Below are 19,091 nucleotides of genomic sequence, written 5' to 3'. Positions count from 1 at the left end.
CAGCAGAGAGAGGAAACTACGCAGCAAGTAAAAGGCGCACGTTTCCCTCTGCCTACAACACCAGAGCTTAATTTACCCAAACGCTCAAGCAGTTTGTCAGTTAGCCTGTGCAAGCTAAGCAAGCAAAGAAAACCAACTGCCAAATTTTAAGTTTATACATAAATCCCTGTATAAAACATAAGCCACACACATACTAAAAACGTCCCAATAAAGGGAAGATCAACCCCTAGGGGCATATTTATCAAAGTGCGAGTGGACATAATGTCTGCTGCACATCGATAAATGCCAATAGCATATCATGTCTGCTGCACATCGATAAATGCCAACAGCATATGCTGTCAGCATTTATCATTGCACAAGCAGTTCACCAGAGCTGCTTGTGCAATACCGCCCCCTGCAGATTTGCGGCCAATCGGACGCTAGCAGGGGGTGTCAATCAACCCGATTGTATTCAATCAAGTTGATTTCTGTCTGCCGCCTCAGAGCAGACAGGCAAGTTATGGAGCAGGGGTCTTTATTCGGAGCTTGATAATTAGACCCCCTAGTCTCAACATACATAATGTGCCTGCCCACTGCCAAAGAAAATCCTGAATAAAGGATTTTAAAAATGTCCCCATCTACTGCATATGACATAATCTTCTGAAGTGCAAGTCTACAAGACCTAGAAGACAAAAGCACTTACCTGTAGTCTAGCTGTCCGGCAGGAAGACAGCTCACAAGGCGTGAAAGGACACATACTCATTAAAGAGACCTGTAGAAAAAGAAAGAACAGAGTATCCAACTCTGGCTTTCTGTACCATGGGCAGCAATGTGTTAGCAAACAAAGCAAGGACTACCTCATAACTTCCTAACTGCTTAAAAGCCACCACTACTCTACTGAGGAGATTGACGTGGACTCAGCTAAACCCAAATTCTTGCTTGCAGGGAAAAGTACCCGAAAAAAGAATTCATTTCTTCAGACACCAAACTTCACCTCCTCCATTGACAGAGGCAAAGAAAATGACTGGGGATTATGGGAAGGGGAGTGACACTTAACAGCTTTGCTGTGGCGCTCTTTGCCTCCTCCTGTTGGCCAGGATTGATATTCCCACAATTGAATGACGCCGTGGACTCTCCATATCTTAGGAAAGAAAATCAAATTTACTGACCCTGCAACATGCACAGCCCTGGGTGCACAATAGCACTCTCAGGAAGCTGCACTGTCCAGAGACACAGGCAGTTAACCCCAGACAGGACTCGGTGCAAGGCCCATAGGGAAAATTACAAAACAAATTAATACAGCACACAGAGAAAGTCCAGCACTCACTTACAAGCTCTCAGCTAAGATTAAAAGCAAAAATGGAATAGTTAGTTACCACATCTGGCCAAATGGGACAAGCCCAGGTACCACGTCAAGGTCTCTTCCAAAACCTGAGTCCCTAAACAGCCACACAATGCAAGCTCTCAATCCAACAAACTGGGAACAAGGGAAGGGTGCACAGGCTTATGTAATCACCCTAGACATACACAAAACACGGAAGGGGACTGCACTCTCAGACCGGACCGGGTACACATACCATGATCCAACTCTTCCATTTTTGCTTTTAATCTTAGCTGAAAGCTTGTAAGTGAGTGCTGGATTTCTCTGTGTGCTGTATATTCCTATACATATATATTTCAATTTGCTGCCCATCACTGAGCGACTTACCCCCTTTGCTGCGCTTAGGTTCTCATGTCGTGTCTCATGGCATGAGAACAAGGCTCCCATTGGAGCCTATGGAAGTGTCAAATATTGCTTTTGCGAAAGTGATATTTTGCGCTCCACTTGTAATCTGGCCTTTAGTAATTGAAGCCATTTTCTATACGTTAGGTAAAGTGTTGGGGCACAGGGAAAATAAAACAAATAAATAAAATATGGCATATGACACAATTGCCCCATAACTCTGTTACAACTAGGCAAGATCACATTGCATTTTTGTCAGTATTGTAGAATTAAGTTTTGTTTTTTAAACTTGCAAGTTTTGCACTTTGCAACCAGTCATGCGATTTAAATGAATCCTCCCAAACATATGTACACATTAGTAAGTATGAAAATAAGATATATTTACAGCGCAAAAGGATGTTAAATGATTTTTCAATATTTAATATAAAAATATACAATATTTTTACGTTATGTTTCTAAGAATCCCCTATATGTTTGTATGAATATGTTTCCCATAATCCAAAACATATACAACATTAAAGTATATAAAAAAATCTTTTACCTGTTCGCAGGGGAATTTTTTCAGACCAGCGTGTTGCATTGACTAAACCAGTGCTGTTTAGTATAACAAATTTCACCCTGGAAATATAAAATAGCATTATTACTGTATGAATTACTAAATTATATTACATCTATGTATCCATATTTATACGCTTTACTGTATGTTTAACTTTCCATTCGGTGTGTTTTTAGGTTGCAATAAACCAAAGCTTGAGCCAATGGTTAAATTAAATTACTCTTCCTCAAAATCTCTTTCTTGGTCCCTAATAAAACCTATGTGTGGGTCTCATTTTATACATTACTTGCCTGTCACTTTTCCCAGATTGTAAACAAGATGTTCAGTGACTAAATTTACATTTCTACATTCCCTTCCACCAATCAATGAGGCCCTCTAGAGCAGATAAGGGGGCCGATTTATCAAATGTCGGGCAGACATGATTCGCTGTAGCATACGCTGTCAGCATTTATCATTGCCCACGCATTTCACAAGAAATGCTTGTCCAATGCCGCCCCCTGTACATTCACCGCCAATTGGCCGCTAGCAGGGGGTGTCAATCATCCCAATTGTATCGAGTTAAAGAGCTACGACCGCTGCTTGTTTTTTCTTCTTCAAATTTTCTTTGTTAGGAATCACATGGAAAAAAGGACAAAGCCAACGGTTCATTCGAGTAATAAACATTTTTCTGTAAATTAGATAGTTCAGGTTAGAAGCGTTAAAGACTTAACAGTCCAGGTAATGCTTATCTATTTGAAGTCTTCAAAAATTATATCAGAAGATGTAGAGTTATTCCAAGTGTCTTCCAATTTTCTTTTTTTTTACATTAACAAAACAACTTAATAACATTAAAAAAATAACAAATAAACAGTTTTTAATAACATATTCAGCTGACCAGTAAAAGGCATAGTACACATTTGAGTAAGGTCTAATCTACAAGGGGGTATATGTGTATCGCATAGAGAGAGATATGAGGTAGGAAAGGGGATTGAGAAATGTTTGATTTGGCAGAAACCATCTCTCTATGTGGTAAACAGAAGTAGAGGATATAGGGGAAGAGAGAAGGAAAAAAAAAGGGGGGGGGATTTCTCTCCCCGCCCACCCAGTAATGATATTAGCCTTCAACCAATATTTCCTCCAAGTTATGTAACAAGTTATCTGTGTGTTTGATTTCAGGGATACTCCAATCGCAGTATGTAAAATGGGCTGTAAAACACGTTGTTGCAGAGGTGTGGGAAGACCCCCGCTACTTAAAAAATATGTCTTAGTCTGCGTTCAACATCTAATTTGGGGTCAAGTTGTTCAATGAATAAACGCTTAAAGTGATGCTAAATTCACCCCAACAGTTTCACATATTATGAAAGGTCTTCTCCTAACTAGCATATTGATATGCTTATTTAGCACTAAAGTCAACAGCACTTTAAATAACCAGTGTTTTATTCACGCTACATTTCCTCATCTAATGCAGCCTCTCACTACGATTTTCATTTAGGCTTACTTGACTGGCAGCTGTTGTAGCCAATCATAGCCTTCCATTGGACCCATGTAAATCAATTACTGCACACTCCCGTGCTTGGAACTCTGCTTATAATTTAAAATGCGCATGTGCGACCCTCTACCCTATTTGCGCAACATAAACAGTGATGCTTCTTACTGTTAATGCTAATCAGCATCACTGTTTATGTTGTGCTGAACCAAAAATGGTCCGTCTCCTAAACTTTAATTCCTGCTTTTTTCAAATAAAGATACCAAGAGAACGAACAAAATTTGATAATAGGAGCAAATTAGAAAGTTACTTAAAATTGCATGCTCTATCGAAACATAAATGAAAAAATTGGGTTTAGTATCGCTTTAAGTCTGTGAATAGGCCAACTCTCCTTCAAAGGCTACAAAGAAGATAGCTTACAACTTTCACCATTAACATTTTTGGGGATACGCTACATTTACTAGAGCAGAAACAACTACGAGAGCGGTTGAAGAAAAGGCTTAGGCAATGTAAAAAATACTGTTCTATTTACACTGGCCTAGATTTAGAGTTTGGCGTTAGCCGTCAAAAGCAGCGTTAAGGGGTCCTAATGCTGCTTTTTACCGCCCTCTGGTATTTAGAGTCAGACAGGAAAGGGTCTACCGCTCACTTTCTTTCCGCGACTCCAGGCTACCACAGATCCCCTTACGTCAATTGCGTATCCTATCTTTTCAATGGGATTTGCCTAATGCTGGTATTTGGAGTCTTGGAAGAAGTGAGCGGTAGAGCCTCTACCGACAAGACTCCTACCGCCAAAAAAAGTCAGTAGTTAAGAGCTTTATGGGCTAACGACGGAACATAAAGCTCTTAACTACTGTGCTATAAAGTACACTAACACCCATAAACTACCTATGTACCCCTAAACCGAGGCCCTACCACAAACCCTCTAATAATTTTTTTTAACCCCTAATCTGCCGGCTGGACACCGCCGCCACCTACATTATACCTATGAACCCCTAATCTGCTGCCCCTAACATCGACAAAACCTATATTATATTTATTAACCCCTAATCTGCCCCCCCCAACGTCGCCGCTACCTAACTACAATTATTAACCCCTAATCTGCCGACCGGACATCGCCGCCACTATAATAAATGTATTAACCCCTAAACCGCCGCACTCCCGCCTCGCAAACACTATAATAAATTGTATTAAACCCTAATCTGCCGTCCCTAACATCGCCGCCACCTACCTACAATTATTAACCCCTAATCTGCCGCCTCCAACGTCGCCGCTACTATAATATAGTTATTAACCCCTAAACCTAAGTCTAACCCTAACCCTAACACCCCCCTAACATAAATATAATTTAAATAAAACGAAATAATATTCCTATAATTAAATAAATTAATCCTATTTAAAACTAAATACTTACCTAGAAAATAAACCCTAATATAGCTACAATATAAATAATACAGGTAGCCCTTAGTTTACGCCGGGGTTAGGTTCCTGAAGGAATGGTTGTAAATCGAAACCGGTGTAAATTGAAACCCAGTTCATAATGTAAGTCAATGGGAAGTGAGGGAGATAGGTTCCAGGCCCTTCTCAAAATTGTCATAAGTAACACCTAATACATTATCTTTAAAGCTTTGAAATAAAGACTTTAAATGCTAAACAGCATTATAAACCTAATAAAATAATCACACAAGACAGAACATATAATTAAACTAAGTGAAATGAACAAAAATATTTGCTCAACAGCATTATAAACCTAATCACACAACACAGACTCACTTGCATTTTTCTGCAAACAGTTCTTTCTATGCATTCCAATCTGGACTGATTTATAGACAGGAAGATCTTGTTCCTTTGAAATCTGCTCGATAGCTCAGGTCTGGTCAAACTGATTAATTTCAGCTTGCTTGGCTTTGCTGCAACATAAGCGGACAGCTCCAACTACTGGCTATTTTAATAAATGCACTGCTTATCAATGCTTTTCAATAGCAGTCACATGACTGGAAAAAAAGGTTGTTCTGAAACTGTGTAAATTGAACCGTTGTAAAACGAGGGTCACCTGTAATTACATTGTATCTATTTTAGGATTTATATTTATTTTACATGCAACTTTGCATTTATTTTAACTAGGTACAATAGCTATTAAATAGTTAATAACTATTTATTAGCTACCTAGTTAAAATAATTACAAAATTACCTGTGAAATAAATCCCTAACCTAAGTTACAATTAAACCTAACACTACTATCATTAAATTAATTAAATAAATTAACTACAATTACCTACAATTAAATTTAAAGGGACACTAAACCCAAAAACTTTCTTTCATTGTTCAGATAGAGAATACAATTTTAAACAACATTCCAATGTACTTCTATTGTCTAATTTGCTTCATTCTTTAGATATCCTTTGTTAAAGAAATAGCAATGCACATGGGTGAGCCAATCACAGGAGGCATCTATCTGCAGCAACCAATCAGCAGCTACTGAGCCTATCTAGATATGCTTTTCAGCAAAGTATATCAAGAGAATGAAGCAAATTAGATAATAGGAGTAAATTAGAAAGTTGTTTAAAATTGTATGCTCTTTCTAAATCATGAAAGAAAAAATGTGGGTTTAATGTCCCTTTAATTAAATAAACTAAATTATAGTACAAAAAAAGAAACAAACACTAAATTACAGAAAATAAAAAAATATTACAAGAAGTTTAAACTAATTACAACTAATCTAAGCCCCCTAATAAAATAATAAAGCCCCCCAAAATAAAAAAATGCCCTACCCTATTCTAAATTACAAAGTAATCAGCTCTTTTACAAGGCCTTAAAAGGGCTTTTTGCGGGGCATTGGCTCAAAGTAATCAGCTCTTTTACTTGTAAAAAAAAATACAACCCCCCAACATTAAATCCCACCACCCACATACCCCTACTCTAACCCACCCAAACCCCCCTTCAAAAAAACCTAACACTAACACCCTGAAGACCTCCCTACCTTGAGTCGTCTTCACCCAACCGGGCCGAAATCTTCATCCAAGGTGCGCAGAAGAGGTCCTTCATCCGGTAGAAGTCTTCATCCAGGCGGCGTCTTCAATCTTCATCCATCCGGAGCGGAGTGGAGCCATCTTCCAAGGAGCCGACGCGGAGCCATCCTCTTGATCCGGAGTCTTCTTACACAATGACGGTACCTTTAAGTGACGTCATCCAAGATGGCGTCCCTTCAATTCCGATTGGCTTATAGGATTCTATCAGCCAATCGTAATTAAGGTAGGAAAAATCTGATGCAAGCTCAATCTGATTGGCTGATTGAAGACTTCTACCGGATGAAGGACCTCTTCTGCGCACCTTGGATGAAGATTTCGGCCTGGTTGGGTGAAGACGACTCAAGGTAGGGAGATCTTCAGGGGGTTAGTGTTAGGTTTTTTTAAGGGGGGTTTGGGTGGGTTAGAGTAGGGGTATGTGGGTGGTGGATTTTAATGTTGGGGGGCTGTATTTTTTTTTACAGGTAAAAGAGCTGATTACTTTGGGCCAATGCCCCACAAAAAGCCCTTTTAAGGGCTGGTAAAAGAGCTGATTACTTTGCAATTTAGAATAGGGTAGGACATTTTTTTATGTTGGGGGGGGGCTTTATTATTTTATTAGGGGGCTTAGATTAGGTGTAATTAGTTTAAACTTCTTGTAATATTTTTTTATTTTCTGTAATTTAGTGTTTGTTTGTTTTTGTATTATATATTAGTTTATTTAATTGTTTTTTAGTTTAGCTAATTGTAGTTAATTTATTTAATTAATTTATTGATAGTGTAGTGTTAGGTGTATTTGTAACTTAGGTTAGGATTTATTTCACAGGTAATTTTGTAATTATTTTAACTAGGTAGCTATTAAATAGTTACTAACTATTTAATAGCTATTGTACCTAGTTAAAATAAATACAAAGTTGCCTGTAAAATAAATATAAATCCTAAAATAGCTACAATGTAACTATTAGTTATATTGTAGCTATATTAGGGTTTATTTTATAGGTAAGTATTTAGTTTTAAATAGGAATAATTTATTTAATGATAGTACATTTATTTCGTTTTATTTAAATTATATTTAATTTAGGGGGGTGTTTGGGTTAGGGTTAGACTTAGGTTTAGGGGTTAATAACTTTATTATAGTAGCGGCGACGTTAGGGGCGGGAGAATAGGGGTTAATAATTGTAGGTAGGTGGCGGCGATGTTATGGAGGGCAGATTAGGGGTTAATAAAATGTATTATAGTGTTTGCGAGGCGGGTGTGTGGCGGTTTAGGGGTTAATACATTTATTATAGTGGCGGTGATGTCCGGTCGGCAGATTAGGGGTTAATAAGTGTAGGTAGGTGGCGGCGACGTTGGGGGGCAGAATATGGGGTAATAAATATAATATAGGTGTCGGCGATGTTAGGGACAGCAGATTAGGGGTTCATAGGGATAATGTAGGTTGCGGCGGTGTCCGGAGCGGCAGATTAGGGGTTAATAATAAAATGCAGGTGTCAGCGATAGCGGGGGCGGCAGATTAGGGGTTAATAAGTGTAAGATTAGGGGTGTTTAGACTCGGGGTTCATGTTAGGGTGTTAGGTGTAGACTTAGAGAGTGTTTCCCCATAGGAATCAATGGGGCTGCGTTAGGAGCTGAACGCTGCTTTTTTGCAGGTGTTATTTTTTTTTCAGCCAGCTCAGCCCCATTGTTTCCTATGGGGATATCGTGCACAAGCACGTTTTTCCAGTTTACCGCTACCGTAGGCAACGCTGGTATTGAGAGTAGAAGTGGAGGTAAATTATGCTCAACGCTCCCTTTTCTGAGGCTAACGCAGCCATTCAGACAACTCTAAATACTGACAAAACTCTAAATCTAGGCGAATGTTCCTCTTCTGACTGTTATAATATTAGCTCTGATAAATGGATTTCCTAGGAACATTTCTGGGGAACTCTGACAAACTTGTGTGATGTGTATGAAAATGCTATTTAGATCATGTATTCAGAGAAATATACTTTCTGCTTTGCATTATGTCCATCTGATATACATTATCAAGATTTACACAGTTTGTCTAAATATGCATCACTAAACTAAGTTCAGAGCCACACACTGAAGCCCTATATGCAGCTGCTTGATCTTCTTAATAGACAAGGCGCTAGCGACACACTTGCAACATTATCTGATTGGTCCTGCTTCCTGTCCCTCACGGACACAAGGACCAGTCAGATAATGCAATAATGGCCAACGGCAGATACGCTCCAGAGCGCTCTTTTCTAATCAGAGCCTTGGGCACCGCAACCGCCTCTTGGAACGTAACCATGGGTCCCATCCCCCACTACTGTGCTTTTGCAGGTTCTCGGACAGAATGCAGGTAAAAGCACGTCGTGGGGGGATGGGACCCTTGGTTAGGTTCCCAGAGGTGGTTGCAGCGCCCGAGCCTCTGATTAGAACAGAGCGCTCTGGAGCGTATCTGCCATCTGCCATTTTTGCATTATCTGATTGGTCCCTGTGTACGTGAGGGACTGGAAACAGAACCAATCAGATAATGTTGCAAGTGTGTCGCTAGAGCCTAGTCTTGATAGTACCATTTATCTTCAGATGCTAAAGGCACTAATTTCCAATGGTTCCATCTACAAGTGCATGTTGAAGGGACGCATAAGGATCTTTCTTTCTTACTGCACAATTTACAGTAAAGGAAACAATCAACTATACATTACCATATCTAAGTAACTTGTTCTGTAGACTTGTTAAAACCAAGACGGTGAAGAGGAGAAACTTCATATACTAAATCGGGTTTGGTCATGTGTACTCAAGACATGTGTACTGCTAACACCAGGTATTATAGGTAGTCAAGGAAAGCAATTGTGGACAATTTGCACAGTGCACACATTAAAAAAGACCATAAAGGGTGAAACATAAATATGTGGTTAGTTTTACAGTTCATTTTACAGTTGAAAATGTTATAGGCCAGGGAAAGAGCTTTACTGTGAAAGGGACAAGAAGGCTATAAGAGAGAAATTGTCTCTTAGTCATGTCTCTTTATTGCTACCATTACAACTGAATGCCTCTTTGTAAATATAAGATTCCAGTCTCACAGTTTAGGTAGGGGACTATCACATAGATCATTGTTACGGTACCAACAGTGTACCAAGGGTTAATACCAGATGAACAATGTCCTGCATAGGGAATCAGCAATTCACAACCCAGCCAGTTTCAGGTTTAAAACAGAATGACCTTTATTAAAGGCTAGATGCCTAGTATTTATACAGGTTTGACCCCAGATGGGGGGGTTGAAAGACTCTTGTACATTTAGATAAAAAGGGGAAGACGGGAGAGGCGGAGCGAACGGCTAACCAAGATGGCCGCAACTTACTAATGCTCTTACCACAAGCCGGGTGCTAAAAAGAATATAAATGCCCTAATCAGCTAATTCATAAGTTTTGACTACACAGGCATGCATATGAAAGTGTGTAGATCAAGAAAATACTTTCTCTCGTTCCGTTGGCAATTGCTCGCATAAACGAGTGAAGAAGCAGCATAACACAGCGTGACAGGACTCTGAGCTACAAGCTGTGACGCAGCTTCATATCCAACATCTTCAGTGTCTCATCGGCAAAGGATCGCATGAGTTGGGACAAGCTGTCTTCTCGGATAATTAAAGGACATAAGGGGTAAGCAATTACCACGCCACTACACCCCTATACCTGCCTAACATCCTTGCAGCCCACCGGAGAGCCAACTCCCGCTCCGGTTCACACTAACTTTACAATACATAACAGAAGTTTTTGGGGAGAGAGGTTGTACTCACATACCCCAAGGTGGACTCTGTAAGGGTATGATCATTTATAGGACTTGAAATAGACAGCTGCTGACACTTCATCACACCTATATCAGACACCGGAGGGCCGTAGTTCCGCTCCGGTGCATATACTATTAAACACCAGCACTGTCGGAAGAGTCACTTACAAGGAAGCTGCATCCATCTCAAACATTAAAGTTTATCCTCATACGCCACTATAAAGCTCACATCTTATACCCACAGATCCAACCTCAATAACAAGACCCTGAAACTGGCGGAACGACTCGGAATAGGATTTTTGTGAGACTGACTTGCTGACTTTATGCACTAATACATATATCAACAATTACAGACATGGCACATTCGCTGGATTAACTTTAAGTCTAACCCTGGTGTTGTCTCTTCTGCCCCTCCCTTATTAACCGGAGGCCATCTATAATTGCGCCCAAATTATATTGCAACTGAATAGCAGGGATCCAATACTCGCTGCCTTTGCTTACCGACTTTAATGGGATCTTGCTAAATCCTTGACAAAAACACAGAAAGCCCCTCTCTCCATCCATTTCCCGCTGTTCACCATAGCAGCGGGTCATATCCTCATCCCCTTTGCCGGCATCGCCCAGTGAGGGCATCTCCCTCTGGAGAGTGGGGCAAATATACTATATCTTTACTATAATATAACTCTACTACACTACGGTATCTTCTGCAAATAGGGTCCCTGGCAGCTTGGCCTATACCTCTGTTATTTCACTAAAATGTCGCAAAGAAGAGGGACAAAGAATGACAAACAACACAAAACATCTCAGAAATCCCAGGAAGACTTGAATGCTTTTTTCAGGCAATCAGAGAAATTTAAGCAAAAACCTGGGCCCCCTCTTGCACCTTCTAGTAACACAGATGACTTGGAAGACTCAGATATACCGAGAAGCCCATCTCCCATCATACCTCTGGTAGAGGCCGACTCGCCCATTACTTATAAAGCTATGGAAGACCTGATAAACCAGGTCAAATCTTGCATAAGAACTGAATGCGCAGACCTTAAAAAAGAGATGGGCGATTTAGGCCGAAGAGTCGATTCCTTGGAGGAACACGAATATGTCATTGCCCAAAAGATGGCGGAATTATCCTCCAAAGTCAAATACCAACAGCAATATTCAATGGAACTGGAGGATAAACTGGATGACCTTGAAAACCGCACTAGACGCAACAACTTGCGGTTTCGAGGCATCCCCGAGTCTGTTCAAGGCGGCGAAATACAAGAGTTTCTACTAGGTCTTTTTGCTGAGATGACAGGCCCAGCTGAGGGGGAGCAATCTAATTTTATCCTAGATAGAGCACATAGAGCTCTCCGCCCAAAACCAGCGGCTGATGCCCCACCAAGGGACATCATTGTCCGCTTCCAAAATTATCAACAGCGGGAGGCGATTTATAATCAGGCCAGACAACAGCAAGCCATGGTTTACCAAAATACTCGTATACAAATATTCCAAGATTTGTCCGCAAGGACTCTACAAAAGAGAAGAGACTTCTCGGCCCTGACCTCTCATTTGAGACAGTTAAAAGTTCCCTATAGATGGGGCTTTCCTACCTCAATCATTGCTACAAAAAATGGCATCCGCCACGAATGCAGATCAATTACGGAGGCCGAAAATTTCTGCACAACACTGGGCATCCCAACCATGACCACAGAAGATAGTCAACACATACGTCACACTACTTCGGATCAGTTGGCCCCAAAGCCACAAAGGAGACCTCAGTCAGACAACCAAGCCAGCCAAGCTAAAAGACGACTAACGAACCCGACTAATTCAATAGAGGAAGACACACAACAACCCGGGTAAAACAGACATGTCTTTTCTTTCTGGCTTCAAATGTGCTAACGGCATCTCTAAACCCAACTTCTCCTGGAGAAGTTCACATGGTCATGAGCTTCAAACATCCTGCCCGCACCTGAAACTTCAAAGTTCTAAAGGACTGTGGCAAGTATAAAAGGCACTGTTATAACATTGTTATGGACTTACCTACTAACTCTCCTAATTATAAGGTTTGACTAGCCTAGCCTACAACTATCAGCCTAGATCACATCTTGTTTAGAATTTACAAAAAAACACTAATATACAGCTAAGGCTCTATGCATAAGCTGCGGCCCATTGTTTATGTTTTTTGTATTTTAAGTTTATACATATTGTTGAGTTAAGTTGACTATGTATTCTTTGTTTTAGACAGTTAAAAATTACTGAAGTAATATGCTCACGGATTTTGCTTTTAACTGCAACCAGCTTTAAGTGACATTTATTACAACAGGAAATATTTGGGAACATATGCAATGCCTGACATATAGGTACTTTATAAATGGGTATATAGCGATAATTGATCTAAGACAAGCACCCGGCTTGTCCATTTGCCTTGATTGAATTTGCTCTTATAACTGTTACTGTTTATTGTATTCTTCTTTTTCTTTTTTTCTTCTTCTTTATCATACATTTTGTGTGTTTTTTTTTCTTTTTTTTCTTTCGTAGCTTCTTTTTTCCTTGCTTCTCCTTTACTTATTCAACCTATGACCACTCTCCCTTAATCCTTTTTTGTCACCAGAGTATTGAGATCTGACACATATCTCCTAACTCTTTACACTCCTCTCCTTTTCTCCCCCTCTCCCTAGTACCTTACCCCTTCTATCCCTAGCCACACCCTCAATCCCCCCCAATCAGCACCCCGACAGGACACGAGTCAAACACATCTGCCTGTACACCTCCTCTGCAGGAAACATCCTCTTTATTATCACCAATATCCAGCTCTTTGCACCTACCATGAACACACTGACAATAGCTAGTCAGAATGTGAAGGGGTTTCTCTCGGCAGAAAAACGCTCCATAGCTTTTTATGATTTCCATAAAAAAAACATAGATTTCATTATGATTCAGGAAACCCATTTCAAAAAACGCAACAAACCTACATTAGCCACCCGATATTATGATAAACATTTTTTTAGCTCAGGCCCAAATAGAAAAAATGGGGTATGCATCTCTATTAAGAAGAATGTTCCTTTTGAACTTTTGCAAAAATACTCAGACACGGAAGGCAGACTTCTGATTCTTGTTGGGCTGTGTTACGGCCGACCGATCACCGTAGCTAATATATACGCCCCTAACAGACCTACACCCTCCTTTTTCAGATCTGTAACTAACAAAATAATGGACATCTCCAAAGGCCCGATTATACTAGGCGGCGACTTTAATTTTACAATGACCCCCGCCTTAGACAACTCACAAGGCACATCATATCTCAGTAGCAACATACGAAAAACAAACTGTGCAACACTTCACTCTATCTCACTATTTGACACTTGGAGGATAGTTCACCCCACACAAAAGGACTTCACCTTTTTTTCACACCCTAAGCACACATATTCACGCCTAGATTACCTAATGTGTGACCAATCTTTTCTTACCGACTTGACACAATCTCGCATTCTCCACACACCCTGGTCAGATCACAGTATGGTATTGTCCACCTTCCACTGGTCTACTAGACCCAAGAAACTCTCGAGTTGGAGACTAAACGACTCCCTTCTAACAAACCCAGAAATTCTAGAGGACCTGACTAAGGTGACAGACGAATATTTTCTAATAAATAGGCCCGACGATACATCTGCCGTGAATAATTGGGAAGCATACAAATGCTACATTAGAGGACACCTAATCAAACATGCCACTAAACTACGGAAATTAAAATCTGCCCAATTTTCCCTTCTTACCTCCAACCTTCACCAAGCTGATATGGCTCATAAAACTGACCCTACTTCGGCTCAAAAACTCTCTGATCTAACACTAGCAAGAGATAATCTTAACAAATACTTAACCTTAAACGCACACCTAAGAGCACTCACCTCCAAAGCTAAATTCTACTCTGAAAGTAACAAAGCTGGTCGTCTACTAGCCAGATCGCTTAAAAAAAAGAGACTCAACTCCTTTATTAGGTCTATCAGGCACCCCTCAGGGAACCTGATGAACAAAAATGAGGATATCGCTAACTCCTTTGTCTCTTATTATACCAAACTATATAACCTTGACCCCCATATATCCCAAGAAAAGCTTTGCAACATTGATAACTATCTAAAAACACTAGAGACACCAAATCTCACGGACGAGGACAGACAATCCCTCGACTCCCCTATAACGCTTCAGGAAATAGCACTCACCACTAAAGCCCTCCCAAATGGTAAATCCCCAGGCCCAGACGGCCTAACGGCCAAATTCTTCCAACTGCTCCAGAACCAATTAGGCCCACCACTACATACCCTGTACACCTCAATAGACAAAGGAGAATCGTTTTCCCAATCCCTACTAGAAGCCCTCATAACGGTCATACCAAAATCAGACAAACCTCCCGACCAACCAAGTAGTTATCGCCCAATCTCCCTCTTGAATGTAGACATAAAAATTTATGCGAAAATACTCGCTAATCGCCTGAACAATATCCTACCGAATTTGATACACCAAGACCAGGTTGGATTTGTCAGAGGTAGGGAAGCCAAAGACAACACAATTAGGGTACTACACTCCTTACAAACCGCATATGAAGACAAAGTACCGCTCACCCTCTTATCAACAGATGCCGAGAAGGCGTTCGACAGGGTCAACTGGCACTTCATGTGGGGGGCCCTGTCGAAGTTTGGCTTCTCCACGACTTTTAAATCCCGAATCCAGGCCCTATACTCCAACCCACACGCAAGAGTCCAGATCAATGGTACAGCTTCCCAATCCTTCCCCATAACAAACGGAACCAGACAGGGTTGCCCGTTATCACCATTATTGTTCGCCATCACTATTGAGACTCTAGCTATAAAAATTAGGGAAAACCCTGACATACTCGGAGTACAATATAAACATATAAATCAAAAATGTTTGCTATTCGCAGATGACGTAATCTTCACACTTCAATCCCCATCCACCTCCCTCCCGGCCTTGATCCATACACTGGACGAATACGGACGAGTATCTGATTTCTCCATAAATATGGAGAAGTCTGGAATTTTGACGCTAAACGTGCCCACTCAGGATGTAGAATTTATAAAAACCCACACGAGATTCAGTCTGAATAACAAACTTAAATACTTAGGCCTCTTACTCCCTAGCACTCATCAGGAACTCTTCCAATGTAACTATGCTAAACTTCAGCAATCAGTGCAGGCCCTTCTGGAGAGTTGGCACAAACAAAACCACTTGTCCTGGATGGGAAGAGTCAATACCGTTAAGATGATGATCATCCCGAAATACCTGTACCTTTTCCAAACATTACCAATGGCACTCCCCACTTCCTACCTTCAATCCCAACAAAGAATGATTAATTCATTTATTTGGTCCTATAAAAAACCTAGAATCCCCCAAGACACTTTATTTCTCACCAAAGAGGATGGTGGACTTAATGTCCCTCATCTCCTGAACTACTATAAGGCCGTTCATCTCACTAGAGTGATCTCCTGGACCCGCTTCAATCCCCCACCTCCATGGGTGCAAATTGAATGTGCCTTGCTGAAAACTACAACCATGAGAGATCTCCCCTGGCTCCCCAAGCCCCATAGACCACCACAAGCGCACAAAAACTACTATATTAAGACCACTTTAAACATATGGGATCACTTAATTAAACATAATAAAGGTATATCCACCCCTATCTCCCCGCTAACTCCTTTGCTAGGTAATCAGATATTTTTCCAACATACATCCTTTGCCCAGTCACACACCGAGACACACATGCAGAATCTGCCTATTTATACTCTACTAGATTCAGGAACACTCAAGGACAGGGCAACACTAATCAATGAATTTGGTTCTCCCTTTCACAATTGGTATTCATATTTCCAGATCCGACATGCACTCAATAACAGCATGCATAAACAAAACATACTCAGATCACTAACAATATTTGAACAGCTCTGCGCTAATTCTGAAATCCAGAAAAAGCTTCTCTCAACAAGCTATAAATTGCTCAGAGGGTCCTTTCCCCTACAGAGACCCTCCTTTCTAAGGAAATGGAACACAGAAATACATTGTGATATTACAGACGAAGAGTGGGGATCATGCTTTAAAGCCACCCACTCTGCGTCTTCTTCATTACTCATGGCAGAAACAAACTATAAAATAATATCTCGCTGGTATTTGACACCATCACGACTTAGATATATTTTCCCTACGGCATCTCCCGCTTGCTGGAGACGTTGTGGAGGCACAGGTACTATGACCCACATATGGTGGGAATGCCCCTCCATCTTGGACTTCTGGAACAGAGTTGAATCCACCATAAACAGAATTTTAGGCACAAATTTAACACTAGGCCCTAAACTTATCCTTCTCAATCATCTTCCGACACTTTACTGCTTATACCGCACAAAACTACTCCAGATCATGCTGACTGGTGCTAAAAGATTAATACCTCGTCTGTGGAAATCCCAAATAATTCCGTCACACACAAATTGGATATCAGAAGTCAAACACATTTTGAATATGGAAAGACAATGTTATTGCTTCTTGGGCAAGCAGGACTTTTTCACAGACATGTTTTTTATTTGGGAACAGGGAACTTCTGCACTTACAAATACCGCCCCTGTCCCTCCCGACTCATAATTACCCGGGGTATCTCTTTACAAACGCTTTCTTCTCAAGGACCACAACTATCTTAAATTATATATCTTCTATCATCAAATTTAGCCACATGACACTTATTACTAAGCAAACTTAGCAACCCAGTGAGAGGCAGACACCCATATACCCCCCTTCCCCACTCCACCCTTCCCCCTCCTTCTTCTCTCCACACCTCCACTATTCTTTCTTCCTTTCTCTTGATACAAAATGTATGACCTAAATACTCTCTTATATATGCTACTATTTTAAGAAATGTGTTTAAAAAAAAAAAAAAACTTGGGTAAGACATTATTGTCTATGTTATTTCGCATTCATACTTGTTGACCTTAATCACTGATGAATCTGATTTGTGCAATTCTTAATGTATGCAAATATGTGAACCCAATAAAAAACTTTGAAAATTAAAAAAAAAAGGGGAAGACGCCCTTTTATGAAACAGTAGAATTACATTACTTAAATACTTTACTTAGGCAGATAACAACTTAAACACATTTGGCTTGTCTTATCACCTAGCGTCTGCTCTCTGAGGGTGATTAAACAATGGCCTGTTTATTACTTAAATGTAATTATAGCACACAATAGCTGAGGCCAGCAACTCTGTCTTTAGAAATTAGTTTCTTAGCTAAACACAATTAACTCCTTCAGTCCTGACAGAAGGGTCTGTCACAATCATTATTAACTAGATGTTTAAACAAAGATACATTTTTTGCAGTACAGCGGTCCCACACCTTGCTCTCTCTATCCCCCTCTCTTTTACTCTCTCTTTCTCCCCTCTCTTTTGCTCTCTCTCTCCCCCTCTTTTTTACTCTTTCTCTCTCCTCCCTCTCTTTTGCTCTCTCTCTCCCCCCTCTCTTTTGCTCTCTCTCTCCCCCCTCTCTTTTGCTCTCTCTCTCCCCCTCTCTTTTGCTCTCTCTCTCCCCCCTCTCTTTTGCCCTCTCCCCCTCTCTTTTGCCCTCTCCCCCTCTCTTTTGCTCTCTCCCCCTCTCTTTTGCTCTCTCTCTCCCCTCTCTCGTTTGCTCTCTCCCCCCTCTCTTTTGCTCTCTCTCTCCCCTCTCTCTTTTGCTCTCTCTCCCCCTCTTTTGCTGTCTCTCTCCCTCTCTCTTGCTATCTCTCTCTTTCCCTCTTTTGCTGTCTCTCTCCCTCTCTTTTGCTCTCTCTCTTCCCCCTCTCGTTTGCTCTCTCTCCTCTCATTTGCTCTCTCTCTCCTCTTGTTTGCTCTCTCTCTCCTCTCTTTTGCTGTCTCTCTCCCTCTCTTTTGCACTTTCTCCCCTCTCTCTTTTGTGCTCTCTCCCCCTCTCTTTTGTGCTCTCTCCCCCCTCTCTTTTGTGCTCTCTCCCCCTCCCTCTTTTGTGCTCTCTCCCCCTCTCTTTTGCGCTCTCTCCCCCCTCTTTTGCACTCTCTTCCCCCTCTCTTTTGCGCTCTCTCCCCCTCTCTTTTGTGCACTCTCCCCCTCTCTTTTGTGCACTCTCCCCCTCTCTTTTGCACACTCTCCCCCCTCTCTTTTGCGCTCTCTCCCCCTCTCTTTTGTGCTCTCTCCCCCCTATCTTTTGCACTCTCCCCCCTCTCTTTTGCACTCTCTCCCCCCTCTTTTGCTGTCTCTCTCCCCCCTCTCTTTTGCTGTCTCTCTCCCCCCTTCTCTCTTGCTGTCTCTCTCCCCCTTCCCTTTTGCTGTCTCTCTCCCCCTTCTCTTTTGCTGTCTCTCCCCTCTCTTTTGCTGTCTCTCTCCCTCCTCTTTTGCTGTCTCTCTGCCCCTCTCTTTTGCTGTCTCTCTCCCCCTCTCTTTTGCTGTCTCTCTCCCCCTCTCTTTTGCTGTCTCTCTCTCCCCTCTTTTTTGCTGTCTCTCTCTCCCCTCTTTTTTGCTGTCTCTCTCCCCCTCTCTCTTTTGCTGTCTCTCTCCCCCTCTCTCTTTTGCTGTCTCTCTCCCTCTCTTTTGTTGTCTCTCTCCCCCTC

The 19,091-nt window shown here is 41.2% G+C and overlaps 1 protein-coding gene across 1 annotated transcript in view; it reads right to left on the bottom strand.

The window, feature by feature from the left end:
* LOC128653860 (uroplakin-3b-like) overlaps positions 1-19,091 on the bottom strand; it is a 162,558-nt gene that overhangs the window by 37,077 nt on the left and 106,390 nt on the right. Inside the window, exon 4 of the mRNA XM_053707398.1 lies at positions 2,244-2,320. Coding sequence (XP_053563373.1) covers positions 2,244-2,320 — 77 coding nt within the window. The remainder of the gene's footprint in view (positions 1-2,243; positions 2,321-19,091) is intronic.

Source organism: Bombina bombina, chromosome 3 (genome assembly GCF_027579735.1).
Source record: "Bombina bombina isolate aBomBom1 chromosome 3, aBomBom1.pri, whole genome shotgun sequence".
Classification (NCBI taxonomy): Eukaryota; Metazoa; Chordata; class Amphibia; order Anura; family Bombinatoridae; genus Bombina; species Bombina bombina.
Note: the sequence above shows the minus strand (reverse complement) of the source record. Positions and strands in the feature narration are given on the sequence as shown.